The following is a 16,254-nucleotide window of genomic DNA, read 5'->3' as shown; positions in this document are numbered from 1 at the left end:
GCCATACAGATGCGCTGGAATTCAGGCACTTTCCCGCGCTCCGCAAATCTAGATGTTCAGCCTGGATCGAGCGAGGGTTAGAGGGTTAGTCAGGCCAGGGTCAACTTCAGAGTCATGGGCTCCCTAAATGCGACTTCTAGGGTTGTTGCTGTGGACGAGGGACCCACGTCGGAATCCCGCGCCCACGTGGCTGCCCAAAGTTCCGAGTCTCCGGGCTGCAGGTTCTAGTCACGGAACCGAGTTGGGAGAGTCGTAGGGGCTGGGACTTGGAGGATCGGCTGAGGTCCGGTGCTCTTGGCTGTGTTCGCGGCTCGGAGCCGTCGCCTGCCTGAGGGGCCCGTCACAGATGTGTGATGTATAAGCTCTGCATGCAACAGGAGCTCCATACATGTGCGAAGGGGGGTATGCTTGTGTTCGCGCTGTATGCATGCGGCCTAGAAGGAAGTCCCTGATTGGCACAGGGATGGAGGATGGGGCAAGAGCCGCGACAGCGCCGCGGAGTCCCAACGCTGCCGGTTCCCTGGGGTACGAGCACAGCCTCAAGCCCTAGGAAGCCCCCAGTTCAAAGCACAGGGCGCACTGGAGCCTGCGCACGATACAGTTCACACCACGGCTGCGATGCTAAGCCACGCCCAAGTCCCAAGGGCCTAGGGGACCCCCGCCCTCCACAGCCGGAGAAGAAACCTGGGGGCAGGAAGCAGGGGGAATATCTGGTTGTAGGTGAGTAAGCGGGGTCAGGAGTTCCCATTAGAGTCTCTGCGTTTCGGGTGAAGGGTGATCATTCTCAGGCTTGTCCAAAGTCTCGCTCGGGGTGCACTCCGGGAGAGCGAGCCCTTTAAGGCTATGCCGAGTAGGCGCGTCCCGGCCTCTCCCGGGAGAGGAGGGGCGGGGCGGGCCTGTGTCCCGCCCCCGGCCGGGCCCGCCCCCAGCACTCGGCCGGCGGCGCCTTTGATGTTCGGACCCGCCAGCTCCCGGAGCCGCTCTGCCCCGCGCCCTAGCCCGCGCCTGCAGCCCGCCCAGGCGGAGTCAGCCCGCGCTCCGCCCGCCGCGATCCGGGTTCGGAGGTTCGGACTCCGGGCTCGCCGCCCCCCGGGCCGGCTCCGCGCCCCGCACTCCCGGCGCCCAGCGCCCCGCGCCCCGGCGGGCGGAGCGCACCATGCCGCAGCTGGACTCCGGCGGGGGCGGCGCGGGCGGCGGCGACGACCTCGGCGCGCCGGACGAGCTGCTGGCCTTCCAGGATGAGGGCGAGGAGCAAGACGACAAGAGCCGCGACAGCGCCGCCGGTCCCGAGCGCGACCTGGCCGAGCTCAAGTCGTCGCTCGTGAACGAGTCCGAGGGCGCGGCCGGCGGCGCAGGGATCCCGGGGGTCCCGGGAGCCGGCGCTGGGGCCCGCGGCGAGGCTGAGGTCGGGGCCGAGGTGAGCCCCCGCCGGCGCCGGCTCCTCCCCTGCGGTCGCCGCGCCCCGCCGCCCCACCTGCGTGCGGCCCTCGGGGTCTCCAGCGCGCAGAGCGTCCCTGCCCCGGCGTCGGCCCCGACCCCCGCGGTCCCACCGCCCCTCATTCCCCTCCGGTTCTCCCTCCAGGCTCTCGGGCGGGAACACGCTGCGCAGAGACTCTTCCCGGACAAACTTCCAGAGCCCCTGGAGGACGGTGAGTTTCTGCCCGGCCCGGCTTCCCTTCCTCGCGCTCAGGCCCTGGCCTCGGTGGGACGGGGACGCCGAGGACCGCGGGGAGCCGGGTGCCTCTCCCACCGCAGCTCAGGAGGCGGCAGAACCCAGGGGTGGGGAGTGGGGGGCGGGCTTCCCGGGCGCCGCCGGGTCGAGTCACTTCCGGTGCCCTGACCTTTATAGGAGTAAACAGACCCCCGCCATCCCCGCCTCCCCTCCTACCCAGGTGACTGACTAATCTGCCGTCTTCAGGAGACAGAATTGGCCAAGGTTTCTTGGTTGGAGGGCGGGGGGTGGGAGGTCAAGTAGGGGCCACCTCCGGGAGGCCTGCACGCCAGGTCCTTCCCCTAAAACTTGGCACTGCGGATACTCCCAGCCCGTTCCTTCCCAAGTCAGGAACTTGCAGGGGACCCCTTGGCAATTCTTTTTCTCTCAAGAGCAGACAGCCTTCAGTCCCAGCCGCTGCCAGGGCTGGTGTGTCTGACCCAGCTGTGGTTTTTCCAGGCCTGAAGGCCCCGGAGTGCACCAGCGGCATGTACAAAGAGACCGTCTACTCCGCCTTCAATCTGCTCATGCACTACCCACCCGCCTCGGGAGCAGGGCAGCACCCCCAGCCGCAGCCCCCGCTGGTAAGTGGACCCCGCAGCCAGTGCCGCCCTGTGCTTGCAGCCTCCTTGACCAGGTAGGTGAGGCACTGGCAAGAGACTTCTGCCTGGAACAAAATAGACGAGACTCCTGTGCTGGTCTTTTTTCCCATACACACCCAGTGGGATCTGAACCAAAAGGAGAGCTTTGCTGAAGGAAGGAGGGGCCGCCCTGGGGCACCCCCCTGCTCTCTGGCTCTTGGCTTTTGTCTTCCCAGCTTGCTCATAAGCAGGTGCAGGCTCTGTCCTGGTGCTGGGTGATGCCAGGGTGGGGTCTTCTTAGAGAACTTTTGAGCCGAGACCACCCTTGCTCCTCGCTGCTCTGATCTGAGCTCAGAGCTTTGCAATTAACTTTCTAACTAGCCCAGGAAACCCTGAGCCTCCTTGGCGCTTGGAGGAATGGGCAGGAAAGCTGATCTGTTCAGGTCCCCTGGTTGTGCAGGAGAAACGTGCTGTGTTTGGTTGGCTGTGTCCTTACGGGCGTGAGTGTACCTTTGCCAAAGAAGGACCCTGAACACCATGTGTGGAAAGTGGGTTCTTAGGAAACTGGCTTGGTCTCAGACACACCAGGAAGGGTTGGCAAAGGTGCTACAAATCAGTGATGTTGAGAAGGGACCAGTTTAATGAATTCGTGAATTAAATATTTTTAAGTCCCAGTACTTTGAAAAGATTTCATGATCTTTACAAACCATGCCCATTGGTACAGATGACCTAAAGTGTGAAGAGCCTATGCTGAGTGCTTTAGAGCAGTACAGCTGCGCTTTTAAAGAAATTCCTATTCGTGTTTCACGCTCTTCTCAGTTGGTCTAAGTTGGGGTGAAGGTACGTGGAAGGTTTGGAGGACTGTGGTAAGCGAGTGTTGGGTGTGAATGTAAGCCCAGTGCAGGTGGGGCTGGCAGGCTGGAGGCTCACATGGCTACGGTGGGGTCACCAGAGGGAGGAGAGTAACTGCTAGGCTGTTTCAGACCACGAGTGAAGAGGGTGGTTCTGAGAGCTGCTGCATGCCAAGCTGGTGGGAATGAGAAGACATACAGGCTTCTTTCCAGAAGCCCAGGCTGGAAAACCTGTTGTATGGCCAGCTCTAGAAATGAGCTCCTTGCCCTTTGGGCCCCTATTTCCTCATCTGTAAAATGGGCATGTTTTTCGAGTAGTCTCTGTATCTGACCTTCTGCTCTGGGGTGGCTTGGTATATGAGGTGGTTCACTTCCTTCCAAGTCTGTGAGATGGGGGGTGTGCCCCCCAGCATTCCCCCGCTGATGCAGTGACTATATCCAGAGAACTCACCCTGTGTGAGCCCATGCTTAACAAAGATGCATTTTGGATCCCTACAAGATGTAAACCCTTAGATTTGGGACCAGGTTGACATAACCCACCAGTGCCAAACTTCCAACAGGTGAGCCACTTGCATAGGGGCTGGGGTCACCGTGGAACCATGATTAGACAAAAGGCCTAGGCCCAAGGCTCTACTCCAGCCTCCCGGGGCTCCACAGCAGCACAGGGAAAGGGCCTCCTTTCGGAGGTCATCTCGTGGTGTGGGCAAGTGCTGGGAGAGTATCTGGAGCAGGGAGGGCCTCGTTCTGCTGTCAGGATGTGGGTGATGGGACCATTTGGTGTCCTTTGGCCCACATGGGTCAAGAGTAGGCTCTAACAGGACAGTGGGGGAGGTACATCACCACTGGCCTGGGTCATTTATTTTTCACCTTTCAGTCTTTCTCAAGCTACAGCAGATACATTTCTATGTATCGCACCTGCTCCTGTAGGTACAAATCCCCTTGCCCTTCTCCCCACGCAGCCGCAGTCCCCACTGTCTGGCTTCTGGGCACACAGGAGGAGGAGAAGGATGGGCTCTGACACTGGCTTTCTGTGCCCTGGCCTCAGCTGCTCTGTGGGGCTGCAGAAAAGGACAGAGGCAGAGGTGTAAGTTGGAGTGACACTGGGTGAGGAAGGTGTATGTGAATGTAGGAGAACCTCTTTTAAGCAAACCTGCCAGTTATAAACACATAGCAAGTCAGAGTATTTGCTTGCATTACCTGAAGACGTGTGGGCATTGAAAATGTGGTTGGGTTTTACCAAGCAAAGTGAATCCACTCCCACATTTTAGAAGCATATTTATCACTGGATTCAAGGTTCATGTGTCTAGAACCAGGAATGATCTTATCTTGGGTCAGGAGCCCCTTGCAAGGGCCTTGAGGAAAAACTGCCTTCGGAAGATTTTTCCAAAGCTGGTCACTTTCCCAAGTCCATCTTTAAAGGACAGACAGCTTGCTGCTCGGGCCCTGCCACAGGCCTTAGATCCAGGCCCCCTTGCCCTTTGCCCGGCCCTCTCTGAGGGCACCCATGTGGTCAACACTTATGCTGAGAGGCTTGAGGCCAGTCATTGCACCTCCCTCGAGAGCAGGGAAAGCCTATACCAGGGACCTGCTCTGCCCATGTGTGGGTGGGATGCCCATGTGGCTGCTGTGTTAGAGACCTCAAAACAGGTCAGCTCGAACCTTGCCGGGAGCAATAGGCTGAATGACCACCCCACAGCCAACTGCGACGGGACACATTTTTTTTTTCTTCCAAAAAGATTCCTTCTTTTTGGTAGTTGGCTTCTTTTAAGCTTGTTTGAGGAAGAAAAAATTAGGTCAAAGTTTATTCCATGAACACTGTCAGGCACCTAATGTAGGCTTGCTGGCAGTTACTGGCCTAGACCAGTAACCAGGGTTTTTTTGTTTTGTTTTGTGTTTGTGTTTTTTTAGAGACAAGGTCTCACTCTGTTGCCCAGGCTGGAGTGCAGTGGTGTGATCTTGGCTCACTGCAGCCTCAAACTCCTGGGCTCAAGCGATCCTCCCACCTCAGCCTCCTGAGTAGCTGGGACTCCAGGTATGAACTACAATGCCCGGCTAAGTTTGTTTTTGTTTCTGTAGCGATGGGTCTCACTGTGTTGCCTGGACTTTGGTTTGGTTTTGTTTGCTCTGCTCTGCTCTGAGACCTGAGAGTAGGTGGAGGTGGTGAGTGGGGAGATAGTGAGCTGATCTTAGGCTGTACTTTGGGGGGATTCTGGGATGAGTAAGGCATCATTCCTTAGGCAAACTCAGGCTCAAACTCAGTGTAGTCAGTCTTGTCATATCCAAAATTGATATGAGGCCGCGTTGAGCTGTGGCTTCTTCTATGAGCTCCACTTGGAGTCTGTAGCTTAGACAGATGCCGAGCCTTTTGCCATTTTGATGAAATATCCAGAATAGACACATCCATAGAGACAGAAAGAGGATTAGTGCTTGACAGGGGCTGACGGAAGAGGGGCCCAGCGAGCGACTGCTAATGGGTATGGGGATACTTTCTGGGGTGATGAATAGGTTCTGGAATTAGATCGTGGTGGCAGCTGCACAATCTTATGAATATACTAAAAGCCACTGAATTATATACCCTTTAAAACGGTGTATTTTATGATATGTGAATTACATCTCAATTTAAATAAAAAGGCTGAGGCCTTTGGCTGTTGCAGACTTGGGGCCATGTGTCCCTGTCCCTGATCTCCACAGTTGTCCAGGTGCCTGGGGATGCCCCAAGCCAGGGGGTCAGGCGTCAGGTGTCAGGTCCAGCAGAAGGAGCCTCACTGAAGCAGTGGCCTCATGTTGGGGCTCCCGGCAGGTCCAGAGCGTGCCTGGGGGAGCAGGAGGTGAGGGTATGAGCAAGGCTCCAGCACAGGAAGGAAGTGCTGCTGATGCACGGCCAGCCTGTCCGAGGAGCTTTGCAGAGATGAGTAGGTGCAGGAGCACCCACTGGTCTCCACACGCCCCAGAGTGAGCCGTGGGCTTTGCTGGGAAGCGTTAGTTATTGGTGTTGAGCACCAGCCCTGGTTGGAGTGAAGCCTATTAGGAGGGAATTTGGCACCAAGCTTGGTACCAGGTACTGGGCCCCCAGACTGGAACCAGGCTCTACCCCGGGAGTGCCCGGGTGAGCCGAGGAGACAGATAAGAGACCTGAAGCAGAGCTGGCGAGAGGAGCGCTGTTACTGAGGTGTCCCGGGCAGAGCCAGCCCCAGCCCTGGCTGTGAGGGAGGGCCCACTGAGCAGCACTCTGAAGGCCACAGGATGTCCAACAGATGAAGACAGAGGAGGGACTGGCAGGCCCCAGGCTTCCCTCTGGACACGTCCCAAACCTCCCCACTTCTCTGCAGTCAGCACCCGAAGCCCCAGTCATCGCCATCTCTCACCCAGACAGCAGCGACAGCCTCCAGGGGACCCCTCCCTCACCCCCTAACCCCCATCCTAACCCACAGTCCAGGCTTCACATAGCAGCCAAAGGGGTCCTTTAAAAACAGAATCAGATCACATCTCTCACCTGATTAAACCCCGCATTAGCTTCCCATTGCTCTTGAAGTCCAAGCCACGCATCACAGCTGAGTGCCTGGGTGGCCCCTGCCAGCCGCCCCTCATCACCTGCACCAGCCTCTTGCTGTCTCCCCGACAGCAGTCCCCTCCCTGTCCTAGGGGGTCTTACAGCCAGCAACTTCTTTCCACTCCAGGACTCTTGAGCACTGCTTCCCTCCGCTCGGAAGTCTCTTCCCTAGCCCTGTACATAGCCGCCACCTTCTCATTCCTCACTCAGGGCTCAATTCAGATGTCTCCGCCTCAGGGAGCCTCCTCTGACCATTCCTAGTAGGACCCTCCTCATCCCTCGACCCCAGCTGCCTTGCCCACCCTGGCAACTCTTTGGGCTCAAATGGTTGGCACTGCTTTACCATGCACTCACCATGCTTAACCCTAAGAAAGCCCAGCTGTTTGTTTCCTCCTCTGCATAATGGGAGGGGTGAGCCCCCCTCCCAGATTTGGAGTGAGGACCAGCAGCAGTGCCAGGGAGGGGCCCAGGGAGGTGCCAGTGCGGCCTGGCCAGGGGGAGTCAGCCATGACTGAACCCTTGTCCCTTGCTGGCCTGGCTCCCTTGGGGCCAGTGGTGGCTCAGTTCTGGGCCCCACGTGGACTTGGGCACGGAGGGGTCTGGAGGTCTGAACCCTGGGACTGGGGACTCAGGTGTACAGGCCCCCTACTCACTGCCCTGCCTGACCCAGGATTCTTAGGAGGGGAAAGTGCTATCCCTGGGGCCAGGCAGGGAGCCACAGCCACTCACTCCTTCCTCAGAATTCTCTCCTACCACCCCAAAGATTGACCTGAAAGAGACTCCCCTTTCTCAGTCATGTAGAAGTCCTTTACATGAGATGTTAGAAGCTTAAGCTGTTTTGTTTCAAAAAAAAAAAAAAGATGGGCTGGGTGCGGTGGCTCATGCCTATAATCCCAGCACTTTGGGAGATCAAGGTGGGTGGATCACTTGAGGTCAGGAGTTCAAGACCAGCCTGGCCAACATGGTGAAACCTGGTCTCTACTAAAAATACAAAAATCAGCCGGGCATAGTGGTACACGCCTGTAATCCCAGCTACTCTACTCAGGAGGCTAAGGCAGAAGAATCGCTTGAACCCGGGAGGTGGAGATTGCAGTGAGCCAAGATCGCGCCACTGCACTCCAGCCTGGGCAACAGAGCCAGACTCCTCAAAAAAAAAAAAAAAATGAAAAAAACCCTCATGGCCATCAGCCTGGGAAGCCGTGGCCACCCTGCGCGTGCCCCTCATTCTTGCCACAATGCCGCAGGTGTGGGCAGCCTCCTTGCACCCTCCCCTGTGGCTCTGGCTCTGGCTTGCTCCCGGGCTGCCTTCTTTCCCAGTGTGAACGATGTTCTGTACACATCACTCTTTCGTTTCCACCTTGACTATTTTCCTGAAGCATAATACCCAAACAGAATTATGGGGTCAAGAGGCAGGAAGAGTCGAGGTGTTTTGCTTCCCTGGTGCCCCAGTGCGCTGTACGTTCTGAGCTGTGAGTGTCCCATGCTTACAGTGGCTCAGCACAGCTGATACGGAGTTCTGCCTTTGTTGCTCTGCATTGAATAGGTTTGTGGTGGGCAGTGCGACTGTGAGCTATTTTGAATTACCTTTCTTTCTTTGGAAGGCTGCATAGTATTGGCTATCACATTTGGAAAATCTGCAGCCCCTTCTCCGATGCTTCCAAGATGGGACTTTGAGGGTGGCTCCCTCAAAGCCTTGATGCCTTTCAAAGCCAGGAGAGCACCATGAAGGGGGCCGATCCTGAAGACCCCTGGTTAGAGCCAGGCTTCCTGCCTCACCCTGTCCTGGGGTCAGGGAGGGATGGCTGGGAGTTTAGGGCGGCTTGCCCCTCCTCTGGAAACTCAGGGTGAGTACTAGCTCAGCAGGGTAGAAAAGACCTTCCCAAGGCCCAGGGCTGGCAAAGAGCCCTGGATTGGTTGCTGAAACCTGGGATCCTTCCCCCAGCTCTACCAGGTTCCACCAAGCCAGTTTCCACAGCAGCACACGGGAATATTCATACCAGCACTGCCACCTCCTCAGCTACTCTGAGACTCAAGTGAGTGGGGCTGAAGCAGATGAGGGTGGCCCCCTTTCTGGATCTCTGGAGACCATACCCCATCCCCACCCCCTCCAAGGAGGGAGGTTTAGCTGAGCTTAAGCAGGGCTCCGGGGGTGCTGGTTTAAAGTCGCATAACTGCTGAGGTCAGGCGGGTCAGGGTGGGCCCAGAGCCTCCTGGAGGTGCAAGGCAAGCCGCAGCCCCCCTGAGCCTCCGCAGGCTGTTGTGGTCCCAAAGCCATACAGTCACACCCCTCACACCTTGTGACTAGTGCTTCCTGCTGCTGTGTACAAACAAGCCTCCGGTGGAGGAAACAGGTGTTTTATCAGGTCACGGGGCCCCCACCCCCAATGGTACAGTGCACAGATCCTCCTGCTGCAGGTGGGGACAGGGAGGCCAGATCAGGGAAGGGACTTATCCAAGGCCCCTTGGAGGAATGGTCAGAGGGAAGGCGTTGAGTCTGCACGATGCACCCTCTGACACTGTATCTACCATTCTTTGGCTGGGTGGCCCTGGGTGAGTTACTTAGCCCTCTGGGCCTTAGTTTCCTTATCTAAAACTGAGGATAACGAGGGTTCTCACCTGTATGGGTCAGTGTGGAATGGAAAGAGACAGTGTATGTGAAACACCCAGCACACAGTAGGTGCCTCCTGAGTGGCAGCGGTGGTAGAGGGAAGGCCTTTACCAGGAGTGTGAGTGCTCCAAAAGCTGAGGTGGGACTGGGGCCTTGGCTGCACTTTCCTTTCCCAGCTCCCCCGGGGCAGTGCCCTCTGGCCTACCCTACCCTTGGGCCCTCAGCCTGTCGATAGACTACACATTCTCTGCTGTAATCTTGGGTCCACACCCCGACTGAGCCCCTTCTCTATACTTCGCCTGGCTCAGCATGTGGCGGGCTCCCTCTGCCCTTCCAGAGCTCAGTCCTGGGAGACAAAGAGACTTTCGCTGGGAGCCTCTAAGTCAGCTCTGAGGTTCTGCTGGAGTTGGAAAAAGGGCACAGAGGAGGGAGAGGCCAGTGGGGGCAGCAGGGGAGGCTCCTGAGAGAGGGACCTGCACAGGTGAGAGGGGGAGAACACTCTGGGTGGGGGCCCCACTGGAACAAAGGAGGAGAGAGGCAGAGGCTGGCATGCTCCATTAGCAAAGGGGAAGACCGAGGCCCAGGGTCTATGAGGGATGTGTGGTGAGGCTGGACAAGAAGGTCCCAGCCTGTGACCTTGGTGCTGGGGCAGCGCTGGTTCCGGAGCCTGGGAGAGGCTGATGGGCACATGCAGCATGTTGGCATCATGGTAGGGCAAGGCGGTACCCACCCGCAGATGGTATGAATTGGACATGGCGGACAAAGGCGGGGAGAGCCAGCTGCTGGGGCAGGGTGGATGCTAGGAGGCATGGGGATTGTGGGACAAACTCGAGCAGAGCCAAGGGAGGGGTAGGCTTTGGGTGGAGAAGACTCAAGGGTGTTGGGCAGTGCAAGGCAGGGGTACCTCAGAGGTGAGAAGTTTCCATTTTCCCATCCTTCCATTTGACTCTCATGCTTTCTCGGGGTTCGGGATCCTAGGGTCTGGCCCCGATTACTGAGGGGAACTCTACCCCAGACGTCAGTGGCTGGGTCAGGTCCCAAGGCCCATTGGTGACTCAGCCAGGGTGTGGAGAGCATCTCTGACCAGCTCTGTCTCTAGCAGAGCTCCAAGGTCCCAGGGGCTTTGGCAGGGGTGGAGGGTGGGCATCTCTGAGAAACCAGGACATTGTCAGCTTCTTGGTTCAGGCAGTTTGCTGCCCTGTTTCGCAGACCTGTCATGCTTGGGGTCTGGACCTGGGAAACCGCCTTCCTCCCTTAAAAATGTGTGGCCCGCTTCTGCTGCTGCACACAAGCTGTCTACAGCCTGGGTGGGCTTGTCCTCCTCAGAGGGTTCCCCCTTCCCCTGCTTTCTGCTGGAACATGGAGCTCCTCTTGGCCAGTTCCCCAGGGAGTAGAGGGGCTCTGTCCCTTGCTGGATAGGGACTCTGGCCTGGGGTATAGCTGGGGTGAGCCTGAGTCTGGCCCTCTCCTGGGAGGAGGTCACCTGCCTGGGCTCTGCTAGCAGACTATGCTAGAGCCAGAACAAGCCTGGGGACACATAGCCCTCATTCCACAGCCCCAACTCCACAGCTAGAACTCCCTGGAGATCAGAGGAGCAGACACTCTGCCAAATAAGCTTCCTCCTAACCCCCCTGCCCTGCCCCTCATTAAAACCACCAGCTTGCTCTTCAAGGACAGGAAAGCTGTCTGGGCCGCACACCATGTGCTTCCAAATGATGAGTGTGCGGCAGAGGCTCCAGGCATGGATGGGCAGGACGTGGCCCCAGGGAACAGTGGGTGTGGACTTTGGGGGGTTTACACGGTTAGGGCTGCCCCCACTTCACCATGTCTGAGCTGGTTTGGGTGCCAGTGGTGGCAAATCACCCCCTCCCAGGAAACCCAGTTTTCCCATGAGGGCAGGGAGCTGTGACGGGAAGGAAGCCATCCCTTCCCCCGCTGTGTGACCTCACGCAAATCTGTGAACCTCTCTAGGTCTCAGTTTCTTAAATGGGGTGGGAATCCCTGGCCATGGAGAGGCCTGTGTGCTGGGTGGGCCTCAGCCGGGGTCTGCTGGGCAGCTCCTTGCAAGCATTGCTCCAGAGCCAAGCCTCCCCACCAGGCAAGAAGGGGTCACGGGGAGGGAGGGACAGGTGATGGGAGTCTAGGCCGAGGGATTCTGACTAACTCTGACCTGGCTCTGGTGGCAGCGGGCCCAGCCTCCTGGCCTGCTGGGCCGCCATCTGAAACGCATTACTGATGCTTTGTAAACTCCACATCATTTGGCCACATGAAAGCCTGGGACTTAAAAATAGCTGCTCCCAGAGGACGCCCCGCATTGGTGGGGCTCAGCTGACCTCTGCACGCACACCCACCCACCACCAGGCCACCTCCCTTGCCAGGGAGCCCCAACTGGCAGGGCCCCACCCACTCACCCTCCCAGTGTGGGCAGCCACTGCCTGGGGCCAATTTATCTGGGCACAGGTCTCACTCAGCTGGTCAAAGCTTCAGGCCCTGTGGCTGTACCCAGGGCAGAATGTCTGGGAGAGCCAGGAGGAGGCTGGTGAGGGTGAGGTAGTGGTCTCAGGACCCTTCCCCAGACTTGTCATGCCTGGAATGCTGGTAGGAATCTTATTGGAAAGCTAGTGGAACCATCTTACAGAAGAGGATACAGTGGCCCCAAGGAGGGGGAGCACTGGGAGGGTGCTAGTCTGATGTTTACTTGGCCACTGTCCAATGTTGGACGAGAGAGTCACTGCCAACGTGCTTGCGAGAGTAGGGCAGGGCCTGCCCGGGAGACCCCGGTGTCCGGTGGAAAACCCACTAAGCAGGAGGCAGGGCAGCACAGCCCTCCGAGCTGCTAGGGTTGACTCTTTGCCCTGCTGTCTGTGGGTTCCCTCTCCTTATGGTCTCTATGACCAACTGCAAACCACTCTTTTCCCTAAAAATAAACATGCTTATGGGATTGGGGGAAGCTTTGTAGCTATCAAAGGAAATAATAGGGTGTTTTAGAAAATTACATTGTGTTTTAAATAACCAGCATGAAAGTCATTAAGTTTGAAGTTTCATTCAAATCAGATGGCTCTGTGGCTGGCGTGGTGGCCAGGCAGGCAGAGGTGGGTGGGCCCTCAGATGCTGAGAGGCAGCCTGTGGAGAGCCTTGCGGCAGTGGCAACAGCGAGGTCTCTGCTAGCTGGGTATAGCCAAGGTCCAGGCAGGCTGGCCACCGAGTGCGTGCCTGGCTGCAGCAGCCACCCCAGAGCTCGCTGGCAGCCTTTGAGGCAGTGGGCAGCCCCATGGGCGAGGGTGTGGGGACAGATGAACCTGGGAGAGCCAAGGCCACAGCGTTGATGGCCATGTTGCAGGGGGTGGTGTCAGGGATAGAGTTGGGATCAGAAAGGGCCGGAGAGGATCATGTGCGGCCCAGGCCACATCTGTTCATTTCACCACTGGGTTCTCAGTGCCCACCCTAGGGCCTGGCACACAGTAGGTGCTCAGTAAGCAGTTGTTGAAAGAATAACAACAACTACAGTAGTTCATGTGTCAAGCACTTTCCAAGCGCCAGGCCTGTGCCAGGGGCTTTTACTCATATCAAGATTGTACAAGTCGGTAGAGCGCAATGCCTCACACCTGTAATCCCAGCACTTTAGGAGGCTGAGGCAGGCGGATCATGAGGTCAGGAGTGTTCGAGACCAGCCTGACCAACATGGTGAAACCCCGTCTCTACTAAAAATACAAAAATTGGCCGGGCGCGGTGGCACACGCCTGTAATCCCAGCTACTCAGGAGGCTGAGGCAGGAGAATCGCATGAACCTGGGAGGCGGAGGTCGCAGTGAGCCAAGATTGCGCCATTGCACTCCAGCCTGGGTGACAGAGCTAGACTCCGTGTCAAAAAAAAAAAAAAAGATTGTACAAGCCAAGAAAGTAGGTACTATTGTGGCCTCCCTTTTGCAGATGGGGAAACTGAGGCTCAGAGAGGATAAGGAGTGCGCTAATACCTGGCAGAGTCAGGATTTGAACTTTGGTCTGTTTTACCCTGAAACCCATGCTCCTCCCTGCTCTATCCCATTTGCTGTACAATGTGTGGAGATGGAGGCACTGCAGGCCAAGAAGCTGGGTGGTACCCCCAGCACACTGCCAGGTTCATAAGCTGGACCCAGCTGGATTCCTCTGGCCCCAGAGAAAGGTCATAGTTCTCTCACTGCCTCTCCAGGGGCACCTCATAGCTCGGGCCTGGGTCAGGGATGACCCCTTTCCTCCCCAGACACCTGGTAAGTTCAGGGCTCCCAGGGCCAAAAGGGCTGTCTTTCTTACTTGAAGGGCAGGTGCCCAGGGCTTCCAGAAGAAATGTTACATGGAAAAGTATCCGTAAATGACATTAGGATTGATTCCAATTTGGTGCGTGATGGAAGGACAGTTAAGACCTGTCTACAGGTGGATCACTTCCTCTTTCTAGTGTTGGTCCTGATGCAGCTCAGTGCCTGCTGTTGGACTCCTGGGCCAGGCACCCTCCTCTGTGTGGTCCCGGGCTGGGCTAGGGGGTTTCCTAGGCTCTGAGTCATGGGAAATGGCTGGACTGAGGCAGCTGAGGGAGTCCCAGGGTATGGGTGCGCCCGCCCACCTTATTCCCCCATGGGAAAGCTGCTTAGGAACCAGAGCCGCTGCCAGCCCCACTGGGGCACGTTGAGGGCAATTTCGTCTTCTCTCGCTGCCCCGCCGCTTCCCATCCTCTCACTCTGGTCATTGCAGTCCAGCCAGGAGCTCAGTGATCTGGCCTGACAGGAATCAGGCAGTGGTCCAGAGGAAATCAAGGGCTGGCGGCCCCAACCTGGCACAATGCAGGCGTTCCTGAAAAGCCTTTGTCTTGGGACATACTTACTTTTGATTTTTCTCCTTTTGTTTCATTTTGTTCTTAAGTAAAAAAGGAATATTAAGGAAAAAAAAGCACAAATATTAATTCATCTAATCCTCACAGCAACCCCATGAGACCTGGACGTTTTACAGTGGAGACCCCCAGGCATAGAGAGACTCGTGCCTAGTGGGTACTGGAGGAGGGATTTGAGCCCAGATATCTGACTTGGCGTTCGCTGTCCCTCCCCTTACACTCCGTCGTGTCTTTGGCCGCGCACGTGTGTGTTGCAGCCACAGCTGGGTGCCTGGCTCCCCCGTCCCATCCCTTCCCACTCCTTAACCCCAGGAGTTTGGTATTTCACCCTCTGCCCTGTTTGCGTAATGCTACACCCAGGTGTGTTTCTGAGAGTTGTCTGGGGCAGTTTTGTGTGACCCTCCCTCACTTGCCTCATGAAGGGCTCTCCTGAGGCTCCCATGCAGTTGGCACTGCCCAGCCTCCTCCCTCTGCTCACACTGGGTGTGAGGGCTCGGGCAGCAGCACCCCAGGGCCTGCTGCCTCCACGAGCTCCTTTCCATGCCTTGTTTCCCTTTGGATAAATGGCTAGACAGTCCAGACAGAGCCCCAGGGGCCTTGACTGGCCATAGCTGGGGGAGTGAGCGCTTCATGACCATGGCCTCAGGGGAGGACTGTCCTCCTAGGGCTGGTGCAGGCTGCGGGACAGAACACATGACTCAGAGACCCCTGTCTTGTCTTTGTTCCTCAGAGACTGCTAGATTAAATTTGGGCAAGAATGCAGGGCCAAGGCTGGGGAGGTGATCTCCAAGGCTCTCTCCCTCTGCCCTTGAGCCCCTGCCTTTCTGGGCCTTGCCTGGGCTCTCAGCTTTCACTCTTGGGCTTGGAGCTGGACAAGCTGCGGCGAGAGCACCCCAGCCTCCGGTGGCTGTCCCACCCCTCCTCACACATGGGGCCAGGGAGCACCAGCCAGACCCGGTGGGAAGGATGACCTCTTGCTTTTCTTTTGGTCATTTATGACTGAGAATCAAAATCACCTTCTTCAAGGACACAGTGCCCTCACCTAGGGCCAGGGGAGGTCAGAGCCACACTGCTAGCCAATTTGTTTCAAGAAAGATTCTTGGCAGGCTGCTGCCAGCAGAAGTGCTGCCTGCTGAGGCCTGTCACTGAATGGTAAAGATCTGTGGCCAAGAACCCCAGAGGGCCAGATTCTAATCCAGATCCATCACTGCTTGCTGTGAGACCTCGGGCAAGATTCTTAGCTTCTCTGTGCTTCACTTTCCTTGTCTGCGAAGTCTGTAGGCACAGCACAAAGTGGTTGGGAAGACTGGTGGGATTCCAGCAGGGGTGGAGCTCTGCAGACTGCGAGACACTCAGTTGGCTGTTACTAGGTGGGGGCTGCCATCTCTAAATCTGCACCTCTGGTATTTTCCTGCCTTTTCTGCGAAGCCCCCAGGGAAACAGCCTCAGAACTCCTCAAACACCTCCCTCCCCAGATCCCTGTTTTCCATTCCCTACTGCCAAAGACAGCGGAGCTATGAGGTTGGGCCTTGCCTCGGTCCACGGTGGGCTCCTGGACGGCTGGGCACTGATGAGGAGCTGCATGAGTAACTGCCTGGGCTGGGGGTTGCCCAGTCTCAGGGCTGCTGTGCAGTCTCCAGGCTGTGTTGGTAGCATCAACTAGCAGCTCAGTTGCAGCAGCTCCCGGAAGCTTATATTTTCCTCTAAAAACATCCTGTCCTGAGGGGCGTTCACCTCAAAGTGGAGGAAGGAAAACGCAAGTAAACGAATGCATAGTAACCACTGGAGGCCATGGGCCACACCACTCGGCTAAGTGGGGCTCAGTGAGTTCCAAGGGTGCCTCGGGCCGGGCTGGGCCTAGAGCAGGCCTGTGGTTTGCCAAGGCTGCATGCAGGGACTGTAGTCCCCACCTCCGCCGTGGCAGGCCCCTTTATCTGATGTCAAGGCCAGGCGGTGGGTGGACTGGCCACACGCACCTAGCAGAGCTCTGTGCAACTGTGGCAACAGCCTTGTGCCAGCAGGTGACACTGAAGCCTCTTGGTCCAGGAGGGTGTGGCCTTGCCATCCCCCACCCCTTCCAGCTCAGGTGGCCA

At 57.3% G+C, this 16,254-nt stretch overlaps 1 protein-coding gene across 1 annotated transcript in view; it reads left to right on the top strand.

The window, feature by feature from the left end:
- The first annotated feature begins 1,156 nt into the window (after positions 1 to 1,156).
- Positions 1,157 to 16,254, top strand: part of TCF7 (transcription factor 7) — a 32,586-nt gene continuing 17,488 nt past the window's right edge. Inside the window, 3 exon segments of the mRNA XM_030829134.1 lie at positions 1,157 to 1,417; positions 1,583 to 1,649; positions 2,171 to 2,295. Coding sequence (XP_030684994.1) covers positions 1,157 to 1,417; positions 1,583 to 1,649; positions 2,171 to 2,295 — 453 coding nt within the window.

The sequence above is a fragment of the Nomascus leucogenys genome, chromosome 2 (assembly GCF_006542625.1).
Source record: "Nomascus leucogenys isolate Asia chromosome 2, Asia_NLE_v1, whole genome shotgun sequence".
In the NCBI taxonomy this organism is placed as follows: Eukaryota; Metazoa; Chordata; class Mammalia; order Primates; family Hylobatidae; genus Nomascus; species Nomascus leucogenys.
Note: the sequence above shows the minus strand (reverse complement) of the source record. Positions and strands in the feature narration are given on the sequence as shown.